We start from the raw sequence: 25,590 nt of genomic DNA on the forward strand, positions 1-25,590 counted from the left end.
AGTTGTGTAATCTTCTATATTAAAAACTCAGAGATTTAAATGAAGATAAACAGTCAGCTTCAACTACTATATCTATGTACTACTATGTATGTACTATATCTATGTACTACTATGTATCTACTATATCTATGTATCACAGTTCACATATGACAAGGTTGGAAACAATAATTCAAACAATAAATAAATATCCAGCGCCCCCTGCTGGACAAATAAGAAGTGCTGACATGAAGAAAAGCTTTTATGCTTGGATGCAGCATACATAGTAAGTTAATTACATCGGTCCCTTCAGTTCTCTTCACTAGTTTTAGTTAGTAAGGCCGAGGTCCGCAGAGGAGAACTCTGTGGACTTTCTGTAAAAAGAACTACAGAAAAAAAAATGCAATGTGTTTCCACTGGAGTCTTTTCCGCAGATTTTTTTTTTGCAGCGGTTTACTGCATGTGGCCTTAGACCAAAGAAGTATATTCATATTCAGTTACATTTAGCATACACTCTTCCAATAAATTAGTTTTCTACCTGTTTGGGTAGATACAGAGCATTGTTTGCACTGGATATGCTACTAGTAGATAAAATATTGTTTAGAATAGATAAAATACTGGTTATATCATTACTGTTACCATTTTCACCTAATTATAAATATACATATGATCTCTCTCCATATATCATGTATGATCTCTTTCCCTGTACCTGCGCCAATACGAGAATGTCCTGGCTATCAAGTATGAGGATCATTGTCCATATTTAAAAATTAGTGTTGTATAGTATATGTGTGTGTGTGGGTGGGAGGGGGTCACACAGTGCAGTTCAGTGGTAACGCAGAGTTTTTTGTTGCAGATTTTCCTACGTTTTTTGAACCAAAGTCAGCAAAGTCAGTGGCTTGAAAAGGAAGGGAACATATCAAGGGAGCTCTTACATACTTCCCTTCGACTGAGGTCTAATGTAACATGCTGCAGCAAAAAAAAAATGCTGCGAGAGAATGGCAACGCCATCTCAGTTTTTCCAGCAGCACATTTCATAAAATAGAAATCTCTGCTGATTTTCTGCTTCCATTATACCTATAAGGAAATTGCCGGCGTTTCCATAGATATAATTGACACGCTGCTATTTTTGCTAGAATCCAATCCACTTTGCAGTGACTGTAAAACGCTGCAGTTTTTGCTATTTTAAAAGACAGAGTGGCGAAAGAGTGGTACTGTAGGAGGAAACGCCCATGCCACATCGTATGACAGTCTGAACATGTTTAGCACATGTAGCAGTTCTGTCAGCACCAGTTAAATGACCTGTAATAGCAGGCCACAGCTGTCTATCAACTCCAGTAGGCATATTACTATGGAGGAAGCCGATGACATTGTAGACTGGACAGCTCGTAAGTCATCTCAGTCATTACAGGATGATATTATCTCTGACAGTGATACTGTGACTTTGAGCCAGTGTTCAGTGAATTTCTCCTCCACCATACAGTTATTTGGCAGCCTAAAAGGAACACCTTCTGTCTTCTAAGAGACAGTACCTTGGGTACCATGACTGCCAAAAAATATTGAAGATACTATCCCTGTTGATTAGTTGGATGAGAAAAGTCAATATTTAGACTGTGATGAGGAGAAGGAACTGGCAAAGGTAGAGGAAGATGTGACTGTTGGTGATGCTAGCAGTGGCAATGGTGGTTGGGGTGGTGGTAGGGGCACTGGTAACTATGATGGTAATGACACTCAGGATGATGATGGTGTGTTGCACAGGGCCTTAGAATCAGATCAGGGTGACATAAAGGTCATGCCAACAGCAGAGGAGGGTGGTGATGGCAATACAGAGCAGAGCAGATGTATAGCCAAAACATCAAAAACTTGCTAGGGTAGGCCTTTGTACTTTGTAGGTACTTGTCTTTAAGGTACTTGTCCGCACTGAGACTGTGCTCCAGGGGCCGATAAGACAGCTGCTTGGAGGATTGTGGCTTGCCCTGGGCTCATCCAGAGACAGCTATGAGAAGGGAATTAGGCTGTCAGGAGTCTTTGATTCTGTGCCAGGAGAAGCAGTGGAGGACACTGACAGGAGGAGTTGACTCGGGCCAAACAAAGGTGACCAGATCCCTGTCAGGACTCCCTGCACTACTGTCCCCAGTATCCCTAAGCTGAGAGTGGCACGAGAAGAGGTGTAGTTGGAGGGAAGTCTTCTGTAGAGCCTACATCATCCCTAGGCTCCCTTCTAAGACCAAGGCTTGGGGAATTGAACACTGAGGTACAACTACCCCCATTGTTGGAAGCTGCTGTTTGTACCTGTCTCCAGTTGCTGAATAAAACTGTTATCCTGTTTAAACTGCATCTATTGGCTGCCTGAGTCATGCCTGCTTCACCATCAGGGGTCTTCCGAACACTATCATGCCGGCTCAGAGAAGAGAGGTCCCCTCTCCAACCAGAAGTGCCCTGGGGGAAACTACTACCACCACTATCCAGGTAGTACTGCAGGTCCCCCATCAGTAATGTCCAGCCCAGGAGCTGGCTGGGGTGCGTGGTTGAGTGTGCTTGGCCTAGCAGGTGCCACATCATCCGCCACTCCTACTCCCATCCTCCAGTTCCCTCCATCTGGGTTGCAGCATCATCATCATTACCTGCTTCTCCAAGTCCTACTCCTGTGTTCCTTCTCTTCTATTCCATTATCAGTTATCCATAACAGAATATGTGGGCAGAAAACTACAATACATGTATCTCACACACACACACACACACACACACACACACACACACACACACACACTCAGTCATTCACTTATGTGCTAACTGAACCCATATAGTCACAAGTAGTATTTGTGTGCCAGCCTCATCACTTCTCCAAAAGTGGGTAGGATATGGGAGGGGCGTGGGAATGGCTCCTAGTCACACTATATTTTTTTATCATCAACACCAAAAAATTGTGTAAATGACAGCAGAATTTATGGCAGATCTGTGTCTGTTATAGATTTGTATCTGGGTACAAGAGTAAAGTACCTAATTCATGACTTAAAGAGGTTGTCCAGTCAATTTTTTTTTTTTTTTTAAATGTGCCAGGGTAAGTGAAAAAAAAAAAAAAAAAAAAAAAAAGATTCACACCTGTCCTCGATGTTCCAGTATCCTCCCAGAGTGGTCCGGTTCTTCTGCTCCGGCGGATTCTCATGTGTCTCTTCCTGAGTTCTGCTGAAGCTGCTGATTGGCTTCTGTGGTCACATGTGGTCATACTCACCTTTCCCCAATGCTTCGGTGCCTACAAGAGCGGTCCGTCTTCTCGGTCCAGTGTTGACCTGTGGCGGTAGTACCAGCCACAGGTCAACACTGGACCAAGACGACTGGACCACGCTTGTATACCACCACAGGTCAACATGGACCGAGAAGACTGGACCGCGCTTGTAGGCACTGGAACATCAAGGAAAGGTGAGTATAAATTCTTTTTTTTTTTTCACCTCTCCCGGTCTATTTAAAGAATAAATTTAATGTCCATTTTGCCTGGACAATCCCTTTAAGCGCTGATGAATCCCCCCAATGTGTTTCAGTATCACTTTTACACTAATTATTATGCAATTGTGTATACACGAATTACTATATCACAAGCTGACATTTGTATTATCTAGAATACTTAGAGCATCAGTACTTGTCAGTAGACTTCAGCTTACATAGAGAAAGAAGTCTTTGGCTGAAGTAACTTAAATGATTGTATCCAGGGACTTAATCCTTCTTAGTTGTACAGGGACAGCACAGAAGGATACTATATAATGACAATGTGCAGTCTGTATTTCGAGGATGTTTGGCTACATAAACGGCTGAATCATTAAAGTTGTCTCCATTTATCATAGAAATTCATTGATCACGGATATATAATTAGCCATTACTACAAGGTTCATGCATTATTTAAGGTGGATGATTTTGTGTCAGAGGTTATGATGTGGATTGTATCTTATCAAGTGCTAAACATTGTTAGAACAATCTCAATAGGTTTCATTAATTTCATCCTCTGCCTTATTTGGCCTATTCCTGAAATGCAATTTGTTTGGAGAGCTCTCTTGGGAACAGTTCTTGCAGAAGACATGTTCCCTAATGCATGTGAAGTCCCTATGGACTCGCACACTGAAGATGCTTGACAGGAGGAGGACAAAACGTGATTGTAACGGTAACCAGTTCATTTATCATTGAATTACACATGTTAACTAACATTAGCCCTAATATATCTATGTACACCTAGATACAGAGAATGCAGTGCTGCAAACAGACATAGTCATAGAAATTATTCTGATTTGGAGGAATCAGTAAGAGTAAGTTCACACTGAGTTTTTTTGGTCAGGGTTTTGAGGCGTATCTGCAAAGTGGAAGCAAAACAACCTAATGCATTTCTGCTATGTTTTTTCCTCAGCATTTTTTAAGCTGTGTTTCATAACATGGGGCCTTATCATACCACCTCTCACATGCTCTTTATCTTTAGTGTTAAAGGGGCTCTATCATTGGGCAAAGTCATTTTTAACTAAGCACATACATGCATAGCTTTTAGAAATGTTATTTCACACCTACCTTTAGTATGTAAATTGTCTCAGTAGTTTTTGAATGAGCCCGTTTTTATTCATATGTTAATTAGCTTCCAGCCAGCACAGGAAGTTCCCAGCAGCCTCCTCTCTGCTATTCTATCTGTGTGCGCAAACAGGAAGCAGGAAGTCATCAGCAGCAGCAGCCTGCGCTGTATATATACATAGGAAAGAATAGCAGAGAGGAGTGCACGATGAGACTTCTGGGGTGCACCAAGAGGCTAATTAGCATATGAATAAAAAGGAGCTCATTCAAAAACCACTGAGGCGATTAACATACAAAAGTTATGTGTGGAATAGCCTTTCTAAAGGCTATGCAAGTATGTACTTAGATAAAAAATAACTTTTTCCAATGATAGAGCCACTTTAATACCTTGGTCTTATAATAAGCGTCTGCACTTTGAATCTATTGTGAGAAAAGCACATTACAAATGTTTCTTGTTACCACAATGTTACAAAGTGAGCCATACTGCAATGTATGTCCTATAATGCCATTTCTAGTTCACCTGTATCTCATTCATGATGCATTTTTTAATCCTTAGCTTTTACCAGGTCTCCTATCCCCTGCCTATACATTCCTGTGTCTAGATACTGTATTCTACCTGCTATTCACAGATATGTGTAATGTTCAGTGACAGGTATACAATGTGTTTTATATCACTAACAGCTCCTGGCATTGTAGTCAGGAGCGATGCCACAATGTAACAACGCTGTAACAATAGCCACACTAGGCTTAGTGGTTAATCAGTTGGCTGCCAGAAGTCCCAGGATGCACTGCTGCGCTAGAATGGGTAAGGATTACATGTTTGTCGTAATGATTTATTCAGGTATACAAGGAAACTCGTGTCATTCTAACAATAGCAATAGCCAGAATTTAGTTACATCAGAAAAAGGAATCCATAGTGATTCAGCTAAACACAATGCAGTGTCCTTGTGTACTAGAGATCGTAAATCTACACTACAGGGTGAGAAAACTGTCGCATAGACTGAGCTCTAGTGCCGCATAACTAGGAATTGTGGCATTATAGACGGTAGGAAAGCTGATGCCTGCCATTAGGAGCTGTGATAGGAGCCATATTTATTATAAAACAGGTGTAAATAAAAAGCATCTGAATAGATATTAATAGAAAATTGTGACAGAAGAGAATAATAACCATCTGGCTATCCATGGCAAATCCATAAGATATACCATCAATGTCTGATAAATACAGGCCCGTCTTCTTGCACCGCTGTTCTCCAGCTACATGTTAGTCTCGGGGTGAGTCCAGCATCAGCTGGACATTTGTGGCATAAACAGCTGTGATGGAAATACCCCATTTTGGAATGATATGTTCAGGTGGATGTCTGTATTACAAAAACTGTCCGCCATTTTACAAGATACATAGAAATATAATCAACATAGGAAAGCTGAGTAACATTCGAAATACATTGCATTATTAAATTACTGTATTTGTATTGCTTCAGTTACAGCTTGTTCAATACTAAGCTGCATTTACAGTTCAGATGGTCATCGTAGTATACAGTCAACATACTTTTCATCCTACAGTCCTATGAAAAAGTTTGGGCACCCCTATTAATCTTAATCATTTTTAGTTCTAAATATTTTGGTGTTTGCAACAGCCAATTCAGTTTGATATATCTAATAACTGATGGACACAGTAATATTTCAGGATTGAAATGAGGTTTATTGTACTAACAGAAAATGCGCAATATGCATTAAACCAAAATTTGACCGGTGCAAAAGTATGGGCACCCTTATCATTTTATTGATTTGAATACTCCTAACTACTTTTTACTGACTTACTGAAGCACAAAATTGGTTTTGTAACCTCAGTGAGCTTTGAACTTCATAGCCAGATGTATCCAATCATAAGAAAAGGTATTTAAGGTGGCCAATTGCAAGTTGATCTCCTATTTGAATCTCCTCTGAAGAGTGGCATCATGGGCTACTCAAAACAACTCTCAAATGATCTGAAAACAAAGATTGTTCAACATAGTTGTTCAGCGGAAGGATACAAAAAGTTGTCTCAGAGATTTAACCTGTCAGTTTCCACTGTGAGGAACATAGTAAGGAAATGGAAGACCACAGGGACAGTTCTTGTTAAGCCCAGAAGTGGCAGGCCAAGAAAAATATCAGAAAGGCAGAGAAGAAGAATGGTGAGAACAGTCAAGGACAATCCACAGACCACCTCCAAAGAGCTGCAGCATCATCTTGCTGCAGATGGTGTCACTGTGCATCGGTCAACTATACAGCGCACTTTGCACAAATAGAAGCTGTATGGGAGAGTGATGAGAAAGAAGCCGTTTCTGCACGTACGCCACAAATAGAGTTGCCTGAGGTATGAAAAAGCACATTTGGACAAGGCAGCTTCATTTTGGAAACAAAAATTGAGTTGTTTGGTTATAAAAAAAGGCGTTATGCATGGCGTCCAAAAAGAAACAGCATTCCAAGAAAAACACATGCTACCCACTGTAAAATTTGGTGGAGGTTCCATCATGCTTTGGGGCTGTGTGGCCAATGCCGGCATCGGGAATCTTGTTAAAGTTGAGGGTCGCATGGATTCCACTCAGTATCAGCAGATTCTTGAGAATAATGTTCAAGAATCAGTGACGAAGTTGAAGTTACGCCGGGGATGGATATTTCAGCAAGACAATGATCCAAAACACCGCTCCAAATCCTCAGGCATTCATGCAGAGGAACAATTACAATGTTCTGGAATGGCCATCCCAGTCCCCAGACCTGAATATCATTGAACATCTGTGGGATGATTTGAAGCGGGCTGTCCATGCTCGGCGACCATCTAACTTAACTGAACTTGAATTGTTTGTCCAAAATACCTTTATCCAGGATCCAGGAACTGATTAAAAGCTACAGGAAGCGACTAGAGGCTGTTATCTTTGCAAAAGGAGGATCTACTAAATATTAATGTCACTTTTCTGTTGAGGTGCCCATACTTTTGCACCGGTCAAATTTTGGTTTAATGCATATTTTCTGTTAGTACAATAAACCTCATTTCAATCCTGAAATATTACTGTGTCCATCAGTTATTAGATATATCAAACTGAAATGGCTGTTGCAAATACCAAAATATTTAGAACTAAAAATGATTAAGATTAATAGGGGTGCCCAAACTTTTTCATAGGACTGTATATCCCTAGCTTAAAGAGGTTGTCTCATTGTGGGCTGTTATTACATATCCACAGTACAGGGTATAAGTGTCTGATTGCTTGAGCCTGATCTCCAGGTCCCTCATTGATCAGGAGGATGGGGGACCAAAATTCCCTGTTAGGTCTCCTTGTGAATGGAGTGCCAGTGTACTTGCATGACCGGCGCACCATTCACTTCTATGGGGATGTGGCTTCTGCCAGAGATTACAGCCATTAACGCCACCTTATAAGTGTGAATAGTCTAATGCCAACTTTACACATAAAATGAGTATTGGTCAAAATGTAGCCAATCAGTCATTCCATTAGATTGTTATAGGATGTCATAGGATGAAAGCAATGGACACTGATTGGTGCAGACTTAGCCCCCTCTGTATGGTGTCTGTCTGCATTCATTCTCATGACTGAAGCTTTCTTCCATCATCTTTGTTAGGCGTTCATAATGCTAGTGTGAACATCCCCAAAGGCCTGCTCTCTTACAGATGTGTGCGGTCTGTATTTTCCAGAGTAGAGGACGTGCTATCTCCCTACTACAGCTGCCTATGTTTAGAGTTGCTTCTCTGAAATAGAACATTATTACTGGAAATAGTGGGATCCGATAATGATCTATTGAATATTGGTGGATACTGAATACCTTTGGCATCTACTGACTGATATAAGACTAACCTTGTTCGATTTTACGGCTAATCTTTCCCTCTGGTCATGTCAATGACATGAGTTAGTGGTGAGAATTTCTGGCGCATTGTTTAATTGAGTCATTTACAGTATATTTATGGGTCTGTCTGATCACAGTAAGAGATGCCATATAGTTATAGTGCTTGCTGAAAATACTAAATATTAGCCTTTTTATGACCGGTGGGTAATTTTCTTTTACATTTGTTCATGTTTTAAACATAAGTAAATTTCAAGTCAATAAGGCCCTTTATACAAATGTACATCTCATATATGGCAATGGGATGTTATGTTATTCAATGCATTCATGTGCAGTTATTATACTGTTAGGTAAGACTAGGTTTGCCTAGGACCTTACAACATATGTGCTTTACCAAGTGCCCGTAATCTGAAATGTACCGTAAGTAACATCAGCCGATCCTTGATGTTTTTTCTCAGGATCATAGAACGTGTATATATGTATAAAATGGAACTCACAGTTAAAAATTCATTACATTTTACATTCTAGCTCTTCATGAGCATGCTTCAAAAACAAACTATAGCCTCAAATTTACATCCAAGCCTGTAATTATATAGGGCATTTGATGCAAGCAGTTGATACTATAGCACTTTTTGGACATATTCTCCTATAAACAGGGTTATATTAAGCGAAACACTAAACTTGAACAACAGAGTTGCGGCATTTCACAGTTAAATGCTATTAAATAGTCCCTTAACCCCTTAAGAGGCTCCTTAAGATCACAAGCGAACATATAAACTAGCTGATATCGACATTTACCCACCAAAGAACCAGCTTTTAAGCTTTCATTCAGCTTACATCTACTTTGCTTCCAGAGAGAAGCTCCAGGGTATAATAAATCTAAGACTAACAGAAAGTATAAAGTTTATCTACCTGTAGATCATTCCAGTTTCCGCCTTGACTGTTTCCTTCAGGGATAGACCATGTACATTGGCAAACCTCTCTAGGTACTTCTGCTCCATACTTGCATTAAGCGTCATTGCCAAGCATCGTAATGGATGGCAATTTTTGGAGGCCGCATTTGGCTTCTTCGCCCTTGCAGTTTCATTACATTTTTGCCCTGCAATTTTAGGGTTTGGCATATCGGCATAACTTGGCTTGTAAAGATGCATGTTCTATCTGAGGCCTGTTTAAGAACTTGCAATTGTCTTTTACGCCTCTTTGCTTGCACAGAAGGACTGTGTGTTGTGCCTTGCGTTTCCCTTTACAGATCTAAACGTAGAGAAGCAAAACTTCTATAATAAATATCATGGGAATTTTCTGTGATCTGTCTTTCCCAGTGGAGCTGGTTGTCACTGTTACATTTTTATCAAAGCTATCATGTCGTGGACGTCAGCCAGATAGAACTTATTTTCTATGTTCAGATTATCCCTAGTCTAGTTTTGACAATGGGGATAAGGTTGATCCCCTTAGGGCATGCTAGTTTTCCCACGTCCTTATATTTAGGTAAAGCACAAATATTTTTGCGGGATACAGTCCAAATACTTGTTCTCATAGTATCTATTTAAGGCACTGACTCAAACAAGCCATTAAAAGGGCAGATAACTCTTGCAAGGGCAGTCAGCATGGCAGATGGAAAAAAACAAGCTGTCCTTGGCCAGTGGTATTTTATTTCTGCAACACAAAAGGTTTGATGGTTATGATTACACTTGTGGCTGGCTCTACTAATGGAAAGAGGGGCAGTAATAAAATACCAGCCGCGGATTGTGCATGTATTATATGCTGTGACTATACAGGACAAAACAACATGTTACATTGTATAGGTAATACATACGGATAAGCACAAGTACATAAAAAAAGAAGAGCAGCCGCCCATAGTATTTTGTGTAATGCATTCACTTGTGCTAAAGTCAGGGAACAGAACAATAACAAATGGGCAAGCAGCAAGTAGCGTGAGTTGTCCTTTAATACACACCTTCAGAGTAAACAGACAATATATTCACTCTAGAATTAGGGATCCACCATTACCACAACTTACTGACACACTCCTTTAACTATTCAAATATGCCCACCACAATGTTAATAAAGCTTGGCAAGATGTCACTACAGGCACTGTTTAAGATCGGGGCTCCACGTTGCAAACACACAGTGTTTTAGCCACAGTGGAAATGCCATGGCAAAGAATGCTCTGGTTTACACTACCTGCAAAGTGGATGGGCTTCTGGCTAATCCTATCCACACATTACAGTGGAAAAGGTGTGAATTAAAAAATGTTTGCATATATGAAAATTGCAGCATGTCAATTATGACTATAGAAACGCTGGTGGTATTTTTACCAATTAATCCAGAAGAGCATTTGTGAGGTCAGACACTGATGTTGAATAAGAGTTCTGAATGCACAATCTCTATTCCAGGTCATCGCGAAGGTGATTTATTGGGATCAGTCAATTTCTTCCACACAAAATTCTTTCTGTACTGGGGCATGGTTGAACGTATACGATTGTACAAAATGTCTTGATATGCTGAAGCAATAAGATTTCCCTTCAATGGAACCAAAGTGCCTAGATCAACCCCTGAAAGACAACTCTATAGCATTAGCTCTTTTCTATTAAAATTCACCAATGGCATAATACATGCTTGTAGTATTTGCAAAACTCAGACTTGTCCATCAGTCTGCCAGTCAGTCAAAGAATACATTTCCTCTGCTCTAAAGGTGGCATGCTTTACACCACTCCATCCAATATTTGGCATTGTGCATTGTAATATACTGTCTTACATATAGCTGCTCAGCCATGGAAACTCATGCAGCTTCCAGACAGTGTCAGACTGGGATGTGTAGGGCCCACAAGTGGAGTTGTTTCTAGGAGCCCACGGCCAGGACCCAGAATCGGACTGAATGTCCTAAGGCTCACCCAACAGCTTCCTACTAATAGCCTACACCACAGATCCTTTGCTGAAACCTTAATTATGTGCTGACTATCCGTCGTTCCTGAGTATGTTCCCATTATAGTCATCCTCTATAGTACTGTGCAGGCCCCAATAGTTCCATGGCCGGTTCATGCACAATACTGCATGGGGCTTGACACCGCCATGGTGCACCACATGTATGTGCAAGATTATCGTGTTATCGTGTGGGAGTTGTGATGCAGAAAGAGCACACAGGGCTGCCAGTAGGAATTTTGAGCCCCAGCCCCCTCCCCACAGTATAATGCTCCATATGGTATATAATGCTCCACACAGTATAATATGCTCTCCATAGCCCCACACAGTGTTATATGGTCCCAAGAGGCCCCACACAGTATAATACCCCTTAGTAGCCCCACACAGTACAATATGCTCCCCAGTCAACTCCCCATATATTACTCCACAGTAGGCCCGACAGAGTATGATATGCCCCCCCCACGGCCCCCAGTATAAAGCTCTATAGAGCCTCCCCGCCCCCCCTCCCCTCCCCCCGTATACTATTCCCCCCACAGTGCTCCTAGACAGTATGATATGCTCCACAGTGGCCCAACACAGTATAATATGCTCCCCACAGTGGCCCCAGGTAGTATATTATGCTCCACAGTTGACCCCACACAGTATAATGTGCATCCCAGGGGGCCCCACTAGTATAATGATCCCATAATGTTTAATGCACTGTGCAGCTCAGTACTCAGCAACTCAAGTAACTTTACATGATCTGCCTCTGTGTGGCTGAGTTGCTGTAGTTTCTAAATGCTTCTTCTTTTCAGTAATTCTCACAGTTGATCATGTATGTCTAGGACTAGGACGCATTGAATTTCACAAACAGATTTGATGCAACAATGGCATCCTATTAAAGTACCACATTGGAATTCAGCTCTTTAGAACAACCCATTCTCTTACAAAGGCAATCGGTATGACTGGGTTTTATACACCTGAACTGAACTGAAGGAAAATCCCGAGTTCAGTGATTAAGAGGTGAGGCATATATATTCTTCATATAGTATATTTAGAATGATCTAATAAAATGGAGGTTATTTTAACACAAGTTTACAATTACATCTGCACGAGAGTCGGTGGAATGGCAGCTACTGAAAGATGCGAAGAGTTGGAGGAGGATATGGAGAAGCTCCTCATAAAAGGTTGGAGGGACGTGACTGGTTATCCATTAATTGCTGCAACACAGAGATCAGTCATGCAATGGAAATCAATCCAGCTATTGATAAACCGCCCTGCCATATCTTCTCAATGTTATTTAACGTATCTGCCCACCATCACTTAGAATAAGAGCCGACAGGGCAGTTTGTTCCACAGTGGATGTCACGGTAATCATTTTTCTCATTCTAATGCTCCTGTTAGCTGTGCATAATACATTAACAGATGCTTATTTTTATGATTTATGGAAATATCTGAAAATCATCTGCAGTAAAGTCTGTTTCAAGCCAATCTCAGTATAGGGAGGCTCACCATTAGAATTTGCTGATACATGTCCTGTCGTTCATCCAGATCTAATGGGAGGATTTAATCACGTACATTATCTCATATTTGTGACTATGATACCTAGTAATATATAATAATTCAGCTGAAACTGATATATACAATTATTAATGGCAACTGCAAATACTCTTAATACTTTAACTTAGATTTACTAATAGACAGTGTAAGCTTTGACAGGCCGTCTAAAAATGCACCACATTTATCACAGTGACTGATGCTGGATGTTAAATCTAGCACATCTTAGACTGTCTAGTCTAAGTTTATACCACCTGTTAGTTGGCACAGATAAGCCCCACTCCCTTTTCTGAGAATACATGTTTAGCGAGTCAAAACTTTTAACTCAAACAAGTTGCACCAACATAAGCCTAAAACGCACCAAATTTATACTAGAGTCTAATCGTAACCATAATAGTGAATCAGGACCATTCCATGTCGGTGCCCCCACATAGTTATTATGTCCATTTTTGGGCCAGAATGTGCCTCACAGAATTACTCTTTAGCTATATGCTGTTGACCACCTGATAATTTTTATTTGCCATTAAAAGGTTTATTTTCTCTTTTCTGACAGTGAAAAACTGTGTATTAAAAATCTTCTCAATCCCGGCACCAGCAGGCAGGGGTCATATATTTACAACACTGCCACCCATAAAAAGAAATTACAAAGGGAATCTAAGAACTTTATCCTGCCTGTATGTTAAGGGTGACCTATGGGGTCCACTGGCTTCTGGGCCTAGTAGCAGCTGCTACCACTGTGACCCTTATAGTTACACCAGTGGTACCATGTGACCACATTGTGGCTGCTCTAGATCTTCAGCCTCTTCACCGTGGACAAGAATTCACCTTCTGTAGGGATGTTTATTATTGCCTCAAACGGACTCTTATAGACCTGAATAAAGACTACCAAAAACCTACAGTCTCTTTACTGTAGACTGCAAGTCACACTGAGGTCATGTGGTAAAGCAGAGGCTGATAATCCGGGAATGAAACACTTAGGAAGAAGAATCCCAGCACCACTATGTACACTATGCCTAATACCAATGGAGGAACAAATGTTTTCTGGAATTCTGCTATAAATTATGATTCTATCATGGTATATTGTACTACTACCATATATGTTATAATGATCCTGCCTCCCATATTTATCTGCTAATGTCGAATGTTTTTTACTCATTTTCTGGACACAGGAAGGCTTATAGAGGATCTTTGATGTCCTCCTGCACATGCGGTTTTATATACTGCTAGAAACCTGACAGTGCACTGAATTCAGTCAGCTTTCCGATTATTTGCCCCCGGGCTGGAGATATCGGTGCTGGTAGTTTCGGCAATGATCTCTGCCCACCATCAGAAGGCCATTCAGAACAGTCTAGCTGGGCTGTGAGGAACGCCCCTCCTGATAGTACTCGTCCATAGCCTTATATTGGGGAGATGTTCCTTACAGCTCAATGTCATTCCTGGGCAGTAAGAAACGTTGCCTGTGACAGTACAGGGCTATGGACGAGCACTGTCAGGAGGGGCATTCCTCACAGCCCAGCTAGACTGTCAGGAACGCCCTTCTGACAGTGAGCAAAGATTGGTGCCAAAACTAATGGCACCAATATCTCCAGCTTGGGGAAAATAATGGACATAATGGGAATTCACTGCACTGTCAGATTTTCAGCGGTATATAAAACCACTTGTGCAGGAGGACATGAAAGGTCAGACAATGAGAAAATACAAAAGATAACCGTAAAACAGATGACTTACTATTGGTCTAAGAAGATCCCATTGAAGGTATTTATTGGAATTGTCTTCTTCATGACACTCTTCTATTTTTGTCTCAAATTATCCCGTCTCCATTTTCATCCATATAAACTTCTATTACAACTTAAATCTATTACAAGAGGTAATTTGATACATTGGGGAATTGTTTGCAAATCACAAATATTGACACTAAATTTATAGATCTTGTATTATATTGTAAATGCAATTTTTATTGCTTATTGAATTTATATCTCCTTAAAGTTAACCTGACACATGAAAAATGCTGTCAAATGTTTAGGCAGTAGGTTAAAAATTTAGCAGGAAAACATTCAGTATAATCTGCTCTGTCTTGAGAAGTAAAGGAGACGTCCTATCAATAATTGACAGCTATTTTAGTATGTCGCAGAGGGGAGACTGTCAATCACTGGATAGGAACGCCTACTTGACTTCCCAACATAGAAACTGCAGAGATTTCAATGAATCATTGACAGGTTATATTGATCCTTCCCCTATTTTAGTCCATTACATACTACTTAAAGATTGGACTACATTTTGAATGTGACAGGTTCCTTAAAATGTCCTCTTCTTGGTAGACTGTGTCCAAAACAGAAGGAAAGGGTATTGGAAATCAAAATTTTAACAGAAACACCTATGAATATATGAATGGAAGGCCTGATATATTTCTATGTAACAAGTTTCTATGCCATTAATATATGTTAGGGTACCATGTACAATTATATAGAATGCAATTTTCTGGCCAAGTCCTCATAACACCGTGAACTGTTATCAGTCTTGCGCAGAAGGTTAAAACTGAAATTTCCAGCACTTTGAAATAAAAGCCTGTCTAAAATAAACTTGCCATGAATACCTTCAACAGCATGAAATAAAAGCAGAGTAATAGGAGACCTGCTTCAACATGCTAATCTGCAATGTATGTTAATCATCTGCTTCCTGGGGATTTAGTAAAGCCCAGCATTTTGCTTTTAGCATACTCCGGGAACTGCAATCCCCCATCAGTAAGTGGGACATGTAAAATATTCACCAGAAGCTTTTCCCGATTGATTCTGACCTTTGCATAACTCATTGGAGCAACTCCAATGTACAGATGACACAAATATGGTGATCAGTCCCTTGTCATATTGTCAGTAACCTACATTTCAGATGGAGTCAGAAAATCCTATCTTCTAAAGTTAATAAAGCAGACATGCCATCCATCTCTTTAACAGCTGCCTTTGGATATTTGTGTCTTATAGTATTTCATGATGTTGTTATGTTGAGTTATATTAAGGGGGGAGTTATATGATTGACTCAAGACACTAGAGCTTTGTCTGTTTTTCATGTCAGTACACCCTATACAAATATAGGCTATCAATTAGAAATTAGACACTTGCTGATCACTTGTTTGACAGGACTGTGGCTATCATACTAGCGCTATCCCTTCACTGTATATATTGCATGTTGCCTGTTTCATAGTGGCCATGTAATGTAATCACAGCCTTTTTATAATAGGAGTGAAAGTAAGCCGCAAAAATATTCTGTCTCAAAAGCTGATATTTTTATGTGCTAGATCACCATGAAACCATGGTCTTATATGGAGATTTTGTGTTGGAATACACATAAATAATCAGGGCTGCCATTATATTTATTAGCATTAGTAAAAAAACAAATTAAAAAAAATTCCAAAATTGCAGTTTTTAATCTTAGTCATCAAGACTGAAAAGAGGCTGTTACTAAAGGGTTAAAACATTCAATACATTCAGATAACATGGTCAATGTGATTTATCAAAACTGTTTAACAGAAAGTCTTGTTGCCTATGGCAACCAATCACAATGCAGACTTTATTTTTCATATGTGTCTTTCTGCTCCTCATTCACTCTGCTCCTCCTCTCCTTTCCTCTCCATAGGCTTCTATAAACTGCAGATAGTCTTCTCTGGTCTGAAGAGTAAATTCAGCAGTTTACGATGAAGGGGTGGGAATAGGAGGAAGATAAGTGGAGAAAGAAGCATTTTTCTCATAAAATGTATTAAAAAATGTTGTTTCGCCAGTACTGTTTATTTATGAAAAATAATTGAAACAATGGTTTAAGACGCAATCTTACATAGAAAGTGGAAGGACTAGAATCAGCACAATTTCTCCATACATAAAAAGGGGCTCTATCAGCCAAATTATGCTGTATGAGCCCCACATATGCGTGAATAGCGTATCACATTGAAAGCAATGGGTAAAAAGCCTCCCGTTCATTTTAATGGGTAGCGCACGAATGCCGGCACCCATAGAAATGAATGGGAGCTGCTTTTTATGCGCTCATTCTGAACAAGTTTTATGTTCAGAATGAGTGGAGCTGAACTCCGTGTGAAGCCTCCCGGAGCACTCACTTCCCCCCTCCTCTATCTGAGAGCAGGAAGCTAGGTCACATGTGTGATGCAGACACAGGAACAGCTAAGAAATACAGGCAAGCCCCCCCTCCCTCCTCCCTGAGAGCAGGCAGCTACCTCACTTGGGGAATGAGCAGATAAGCCCAGTGGCCATAGAAACGCAGTGTCAACAATGAAGTGAATAAATTAAGATAGTGGACAAACAAAGCAGTTTTGCTGAAGCAATGTATTTAGGAAAAGTCTTAAATCCACATAAACTGGTAGTATAGATAGGATCCTTGTTATGGGAAAACCCCTTTAAGATCATAAATGTAGAATGAGGGATGGGGGTAATTTCAAGCCACAAAAAGTATGCACAAAGAGCTCAGTCAAAATAAATTATTAAATAAACTGAGCTTTATTCAACCAAAACCACATTGTAAATCAATAACAATGAAGGTCATTGACCCTCATAAGGAGTTGACCCTTATGAGTTGACCCTCATAAACCAACCATTATTTATTTCAGCAACGTAGACCACAGCACTGTAAGGATTGTCAACACTCACATTCATCTCTGTCTTCATTAGGGTTCATGATTTACACTTCTAAAAACAGTTGCCCATGCACACACCAAGTCCACACCAAGAAAGGAGAAGTTGAGCTGACATTACCTGACAGCCTCACAGTCAATAGTCAGTGATAGGCGCTGATACAGTATATATGATGCTGTGAGCAGGAACACAAAGCATTTCACATATAGTGGATGAATGTGTTATTCATCACTGCATGATCCGAAGCAACTACTCAATGTTCTTCTGCAATATACAGCACTGACAGCAGCAAAACTTGTCACAGATCTCAAGAATCATAGGAGTAGGAGAATTAGTACACAGTTTAGTCAGATTTTATCCAGATAGTGATAGAAGCCCTAAATAGGATTGAAGGACAATATCTGTGCTGTGAGCCTGACTTCTGTAGCAATACAGACAATGGACAGCTAACCATATTGCCAATACTCTAATTTTGTGTAAGTCTGTTTTGCAATAGAGCAAGTGTAGGTCTTTTTTGAGCAAGTGTTTCTAATTTTTTTTGCACTAAGTACAAACTACCGTTCTAATGGCAAAACACTGATTCTGCCCAAGCTGACCTGAAAAATCTTAGTGTTTTAAGGATTATAATTTTTTTTGTCACTCAATAAAATAGTAACACACCCTGCTAATCTGAAAAATCTACATTTATTATTTTTATTTGCTCACCCAGTAAACGGTCTTGCAGTCTGTGCTAATCTCCATTTTACAGGCGTGTTTTGACGCGGAATCCGCCTGCAAAGAACTCAGTGTGAACATATCATTAGAGAGGGGTTTTTTTCCATAAATTACACCAAAATTCTGGCACACTTTGCTTAGTAAATCTGCCGCTGTGTCCCATAATAGCAAAGTGCCACCCCGACAGTACCCCGATTGTGGAAGCAAAATAGTGCGCTTTGTTAGTGCCGGCTGGATGGCGATCCTCAATAATTGCTGGCTACACATTACCCCAAACACAGTGTGCTGAATAAACCAAATAATTTATGCCAGTTTTTTGGCACTGATGCCTGCAAATACCGCCCATCTTTGACACATGGCGCTTTTTTGCCCCAAAGATTGTTCTTTCTTTGCCTTGCTTGCCACTTTTTAAAAGGCGGGCTTGGACTGAACACCTCAATCCGATAAATTTACTATAGTTCATGCCAAAAAGCCAGAATAAGTTATACCTGAATTCTATGCCATTTCCTGATTCCAGATTTAAATTCTGGCACATGGGATGCACGTGAATTATTAAGAGGCCGAAGCCATTAATACAATACACAGCCCATGAGCCCTGTCATGTGAATGAGCCCTTAGAGAAATTCAGCTGTCATTTAATGTCTGTGTCACGTCTAGGACTCCAACTCTTATTACTCAAATTACTTCTATATATTAAAAAGATCAATCTACATAATGGTCATGTTGCTGTACTTACGCTGATATTACTGAAGTGGTAGGAGGGTATTTTTATAGGATATTATATTTGAAATACATGTTTATCATTACAGACAATGGTGGGGTGATAGGAAGCTTGTGTGCACAGACATGCTGTGAACAAGTTTTCTGCCTCCAGATAGAGAAGGAAAGAGGGATATAAATGCTGCTACATATGGATGGGACGTTGCTGATGGTGGTGAGTAGTAGCATAGGGAGGCCCAAGCTGAGCTTTTGCACCAAGACCTTTGAACCTTAAGTTACACCCCTGCTTGATACTGGTCAGTAATGGAACCGAGACCACTATGAGGCCCAGTGAGCGAGAGGGCCCAGCTTTAATTGCTCACATCAACTTTGATCAGTGGCAAGAACCTGTACAAGACTACAAGAGGGGGACAGTTAGTTTTTACATAGGGGACCTGGAAGTAGAGCTGTATTGGTTAAATAAATGCAGTGATACTGCAGCGTGTGTTCTCATATTATATGAGAAGTGATTTAACATAAGCAATGGGACATCTGGAAAAAAGCAGATATCTTTTTCACCGTCCTCTATGGTACAGGTGTAGATTTACCCATGCAAGGCTCTGAAAGACTGGCGTCTATGCAAAGCACAATGAATTTGCTTGTTCTTACATATAAAGGATGTGTGCATCCACAGTGAAGAGACTCATTACTCCATCTGACTAACCGCATGGACAGTAGACAGTGAAGAGAGGCAATTTGCCTAAACAGATACATATCTCTGTCTCCTAGGTAAACTATAGGCACAGCTGCTCGTGTGTTTGCTCAGAGCTTCAGCTGTTTACTTTTGTGTCATTATGACCATTTATCATGAATATTGTGTGAACTTGGTCATTAATTCCAAGATGACGGAAACATTAGGATTGGGTTACATATTAAAAGTGTGACCAAACAATTGGATGATTTCAGTAATATTCATTGTCATTTCATTGCTATTAGGAATGACCATGAGAGTCATGGATCTTAAAATACTATGTAAATCAGTACCTTGGTTACTTAGGTAGGGTTCACACTACCATTGGTGTCCGCTCAGAACGTGTCTGTTAAAAAAAAAAAAAAAGAAGGACACCTATCATAATGGACACAAACGGACAGTAACTGTCCGTTATATGTCCGTTGCCCATAGACCTCAATGTTAAAAATAAAAACTTGAAACAGACAGAAAAGTCCCACATGTAGAATTTTTTTGTCCGCTTGAAAAACGGACATGGTTATAAACGGACACTAAAGGACAAAATCAAGAAAGGACAAGATAAAATCCCATTGAAATAAATGGAAATTGCAAACAGACCAGCTAGTGTCCGTTGCTAAAATCTTGTACAGACAATAGCCACGGACACTGCTGAGCGATCAGTGTGAGTCTTTTGTGTTCATGAGACAGAAACATAGCAGAGGTCAATGGCTGGTAAAGGGTCTGGGGACTGAGCGGATTGGAGGGAGCACAAACATGTACATATCAGGCTTCCATTATGAGTATGCTGTGTTTTCTCAGCGGCTATAAACTAACTGGCACAAGTGGATGAGTTGCTGATCTTCATTGCCACAAGAATATAATAGTCATGAATAGCACAGTCAATGCTGTACTCACAGATCCTTGCTTCAGTGCTGTAGTCTTGTATGCTCTTAGTGATTTACACACTTCTAGGTAACCAACATGCACCAATGACACCACTGGCTATACCATATTTTTGACCATTTTATTGCAGTGGCCTACTTGGCTATGCGACCCTGGCCTGTTGGTAAAATTCTTTTAATTTGGAAAGTGAACCCCCAGACTGTTGGCTTTGTGTTCACTACAGTGGTATGTAGCCTTGTTTTACATAGCTAGGACATTGACCCATTCATTTTTACGGCCCTGTACACACAATCATGTATTTTCACGGTCCTGTGTATGGAGCTGTGATCAAACAGCAAAACAGGACAGGTCCTATTCCAGTCCATTTTGTGGCCCATGCTCACTGACCTGATTGAATGGGGCAATACAGTCATGGCCTGGTGACAAGCAAACGTTATGTGCGGACACATCATATGCATGTAGCCTTAGGGAGCCTTCATGTGGAGTTTACGCTCCGCTCATTCAGACATGTAAACGTGGCGGAAACCGTAGCGGTTTTGAAAATCACAGCATGTCAATTATATCTACGGAAATGCTGGCGGCTTTCCTATAGATATAATTGTAACAAAGTCTAGCAGAGGAAAACTCTGAACTTTCTGTTGAAAGTGCTGCAGGAAGAAACACAATGCGTTCACACAGCGGTTCTTCTCGCAGAGCTTTAGCGCTGCGTTTCCGCCCAGTGGGGCCTTAGCCTTAAACAGTGTTTTGCATCAGTGTTTGTCACCCCTCGTTCACATCTGCATTAGTATTTCATCTGGGGGAGTCCGCATGGGGACCTCCCGAATGGAATACAAAATGCAATTGCAAGTGCTGTGCAGTAAAAGCACATGGACCCCATAAACTATAATGGGGTCCATGTGCTTGTTGCACGCTGCCCGCACGAATCATGCAGACAGGAAAGTAGATTGTGAACTACTTTCCTGTCAGCATGATCCCTGTGGAGATCTGGTGGCAAGCACACGGACCCCATTATAGTGCTTGCTTCGGACGGGATACCAACACAGATGTGAACAAGGGGTAAGCCAAAGCTTGAAGCAAGTTGAAAATAAAGAACAAGTGCGAGTATTTCCATTATCCAAACTAAACGATAGTGCCACACAATGTACTGGATGAAGTTACAGCCTTATCTAGTTCCCTGGACATTGGTGCTTTGACTTCTCTATATATGAAATGCTGATTAATTTCAGCTTTATATCATTAGTGGCCATGAAGTACTAGCAAGACCGTATGGCCAAACATTATATCCAGCTGACATTAATGGAGTTTCGCTTATAGCTGCATTCAATACATTGTGTGGCAGAGAAATGGAAAGAAAACTGGATTCATATGGTGTATTTCAGCTGTAAGCCAATTGCCATTAAATTGAACACCAAAGGTTTTACTATCCATCACCAAGTTACATTATTTAATAGTCGCTGTTACACTGATTCTATCACAGTTGTAATTTGTTCTCTAGTCCCCATCATTTCCTTTCAGTAAGTGCCATTAGTTTTGGTGCCTCATTTGTAGACTCTTTACTGTCAGGAGGGCAATGTCAGGCAGGAGCAGGCAAGGGTGTGATTCTGAGCTTTGACACTGTCTACCTCTAAGTGGAGCTCTGAATCACACCCCCTTGTCTACTCCTGCTTGATAGTGCCCACTTGACAGAAGATAGTCTATATAGCACATCAGGCACCAGAACTAACTGCAGTGATTGCTTGGGTATGATGGGAACAGAGAAAAAAGTTCCGACTGTGCCGGAGCATTAATTAATTATAGACGCTAAGAACTGGAGATGATGGAGGTGGTGAAAGGTCCCCACAGAAAAACTGCATTTGCGATTGATTTCATGTAGGGAAAAAACGCCAGGCCTCATAAGAGGCAAAAAATGGTAAAAAAAAAAAAAAAAATTAAATAAAAAGGCTGTAAGGTTAATCTTAACTTCTTATTGAATGACCAGTAACATCTGACCATAGCCTTTTATCAGTGATTTTTGTAGTGGAAAATGCCATTAAAAACAATAAAAAAGGATTAAAAAAAAGCTTGCAGGAAATCAACCTGAAACGAACTTCCTACAAAAGTGAGTTGCCAGAGACGACTTCTTCACGAAACGCTAAGTAGTGTCTGAGGTGCCACTTATCTCTGGGTATCATCAGCTTCTCATATAAGAATGTGATCTTTATAAATATAATTTACAAACCTTTCAGTAAAATATTTGTATTGCTATGTCTTCTAAAAGTAGTTTATGGACTTTCTGTAGCTAGTTAATATATAGTGAAATAACTGGATAAATATAATAAATCACTTAGCGAATTGATATGGTAATGGACATTACAGGGGATTAACTTCGATTGCTCTCTTGGTGGAGCAATGTGTTGTTTGCTTCGTAATACTGATACTTTTACAACGTTACATAAGTAGTGATAGGGTTTCATACAGAGACTCCTTGTAGGCTCCCACTGTATATAAGTATTTTCTTTTCAGTAATTCTTACTGTAGGATTAACCCTTCTTGACATAAACAGCTGACAAAATGTATAATATTTCATATAAAGAATATCTACTAGTAATGAAAAGGTTAATATGATCCGAGTTATTGTCAGGGACTTAATCCAGCAGTCGGTGGGGTATTAGCAGCAGCACCGCTCTGGGGTATGGAGTGACTGACAGATTACATGCTTCTTTATGACTCATTCCCTTTTACACTGACCCTGTGACTTCTGTTGGTAACAATAAATTTCACTGCTGGCTGCAGGTTAGAGGTCAGTTACCTATAGCCCTTATATTTCCTGTACTTGTACAGTCCTATATTGCCTAATGATTAAACATGCTGCTTCTTTTCTTGTAAGGAAAAGAAAAAAAAAAAAATATATATATATATATTGGATTCATTTCAACTATCTCTACAAGTTATATGGAAATGGAAGAAGGTGCTGCAATCTACTAAACTGACTGTATGTATACCATTTACTACGCATGTTATATGTGTTTAGAATTTATAGAAGTTTATATATGGAATCCCAAGTCCTTCACCATTGAAATCTTATATGTACAAGGTAATATATCACATAATATACCTTACTTTAAACCTAACATAAAAAGAGTAACTTAAAAAGAGTCAAAATAATTCACATAATATGCGATTTCCATCATCACAGAAATATGTATCATTCGCAATACTTTGTGACACTCAGTGACTATAACCCCACTTTCGGGTCTCATTATATAGAACCATTGGACCATCTGTCCAGTACCAATAGGAATGATTGTGGTCGTACTTTGGCATAACCAGAAACTAGTATTTATACATAACCGGACAACAATTTGCTGATATTACTAAGGCATTACTTGTAGTTGTTACACGTACAGAACTATGTAGAGGAGAATATTAAATGACTATCTGTTCATATAGACGGTTTAGATATTGTTACTTACCTGTAGGGCATCCCAGTCCTGCAGGCAATAGTATGCTCATAAGATAACTCGCAGACTCTCAGGTACCAGTTCATCTCCAACTCATAGAGAAGAGCAGTTTTCCCAGTCCTTGGTTGGACCTGTCCTGCTGCGCTGTGCCTCTTGCCTTTCCCATTTTCCGCCACACTTTTTGGAGCTTTGTTTCCCAAAGAAACGACAGAGTACTTCCTCAGTTTGGCGCTGTCATCCTGAATTTTACCCCCAACAGCCCCAGTACGTGCTGCCAGCATTGTGCCCTTTTTTACCACCCAGACACTATGTCACTGTCATCAGAGATAATGTACTTGTGTTTTCCCACTGCTTGGTCCTCCCTTATAGCTTTATGCTGGTCATGGAAAGGTAACTAGATCCTTCTAGATTCAGCTTAACCATTTCAGTCCTGAAGGGGCCAGCAATGCATTGCAAAGCAAATGCATTGCAGGCCCCTTCAGATTAAGAAGGGTTAACAAGAGCAAAGACCTGCAAGTCCTCTTCTCTTTCTACTGCTGAAAAGAGAAGCCCACCTGGCGCAGGTAAAGCGTACAAATCTGCGAGAAGCTGCGGCTCAGCTTGTCACTCATGCAATCCCGTTCTGAAGAGTTTCACTTCTGCCTGTATCAACTAAGCCTAAGAAAATAAAATAAAAAATGCAATGTAGATTCCTTAATCTGGGGATTGTTCTACCGCTGCTGTGCTGGACTGTTGTGCCTTTGCTATTTTTTCTATTGTGATAGAGTGAGAGCTGTCTGTACTTTGTAATCATGAGTGTACGCGAGAGTGGGATTAAATGTACTTAAATCAACAGTGATAAAAAAAAAAAAGAAGCCTGATCCGTTCCTACATCCTCTTTGTGCACTGGAGTCTCAATAAAATTAATGTTATTGGAATCGAGTCAAATACATAAGGTACCGCAGTTTACAATATCTTTCCTGGCTTAACCATAATTTTTTCTATTTAAGAGAATATTCATATGATTGGCTTATACAATATCTAGAGAAATAATTTCAATTTCTATAAAAATTTTCAGAATTCTTTTTAGCATGACAGGGGTACTTTAGCGAAAAATAACTGCTCGGGCCACAAAATTCATTGATTTGCAGAAAACAATGTAAGTGTTATTTTTAAAATTCAGAAAAATTTAAATCTTAAAATTCAATTCTGATAACTGGAGAATTTTAAACCATGTCATGAACTGGAGATACACGGATTGGAAGGTGCTCTCATATTTGGTTATTACTTTCTGCCAATCCAGAATTAGAAATAAATCTGAGTTTTTCTTTAAGAGAAGGCCCCATGTAGTGAAACGCAGCAAAAAAAAAAAAAAGTCTGCAGAAACATCCATGGCGAAAACGCATCAGACTTTTTTCCACACAGTTTTTTAATTGTGACTTTGCAGAGTTTTCGTCTAAGGCCTTTCAGCACCTATTATACCTGTACAGAAAACGCCATGTATAAATATGCCGTGGCCAAAACGCTGTGTTTTCGCCACGTGGGGCTTCAGCCTTAGAGTAAGACACATAGCGAAATCTCTCCAAAAGGCCACCACTTACCAGGACCTCATATTCTGTGACAGATTTCACGCTTTCCATATTAACATCTTCTTTGCGAAAGTCACAATCTAGTAGACCACTTT

The 25,590-nt window shown here is 40.1% G+C and overlaps 1 protein-coding gene across 2 annotated transcripts in view; it reads right to left on the reverse strand.

The window, feature by feature from the left end:
- The window catches only part of KCNAB1 (potassium voltage-gated channel subfamily A regulatory beta subunit 1), a 266,191-nt gene extending 241,460 nt beyond the window's left edge, over positions 1-24,731 (reverse strand). The window contains exon 1 of one of the 2 annotated variants that reach the window (XM_075268759.1): positions 23,940-24,731. In XM_075268759.1, coding sequence (XP_075124860.1) covers positions 23,940-24,208 — 269 coding nt within the window. In that variant the 5' untranslated portion in view covers positions 24,209-24,731. Of the gene's footprint in view, positions 1-9,264; positions 9,608-23,939 lie in introns of those variants that run through there. The other variant, XM_075268760.1, reaches the window with a different exon arrangement.
- Positions 24,732-25,590: the final 859 nt, after the last annotated feature.

Source organism: Leptodactylus fuscus, chromosome 3, assembly GCF_031893055.1.
Source record: "Leptodactylus fuscus isolate aLepFus1 chromosome 3, aLepFus1.hap2, whole genome shotgun sequence".
NCBI classification, from domain to species: Eukaryota; Metazoa; Chordata; class Amphibia; order Anura; family Leptodactylidae; genus Leptodactylus; species Leptodactylus fuscus.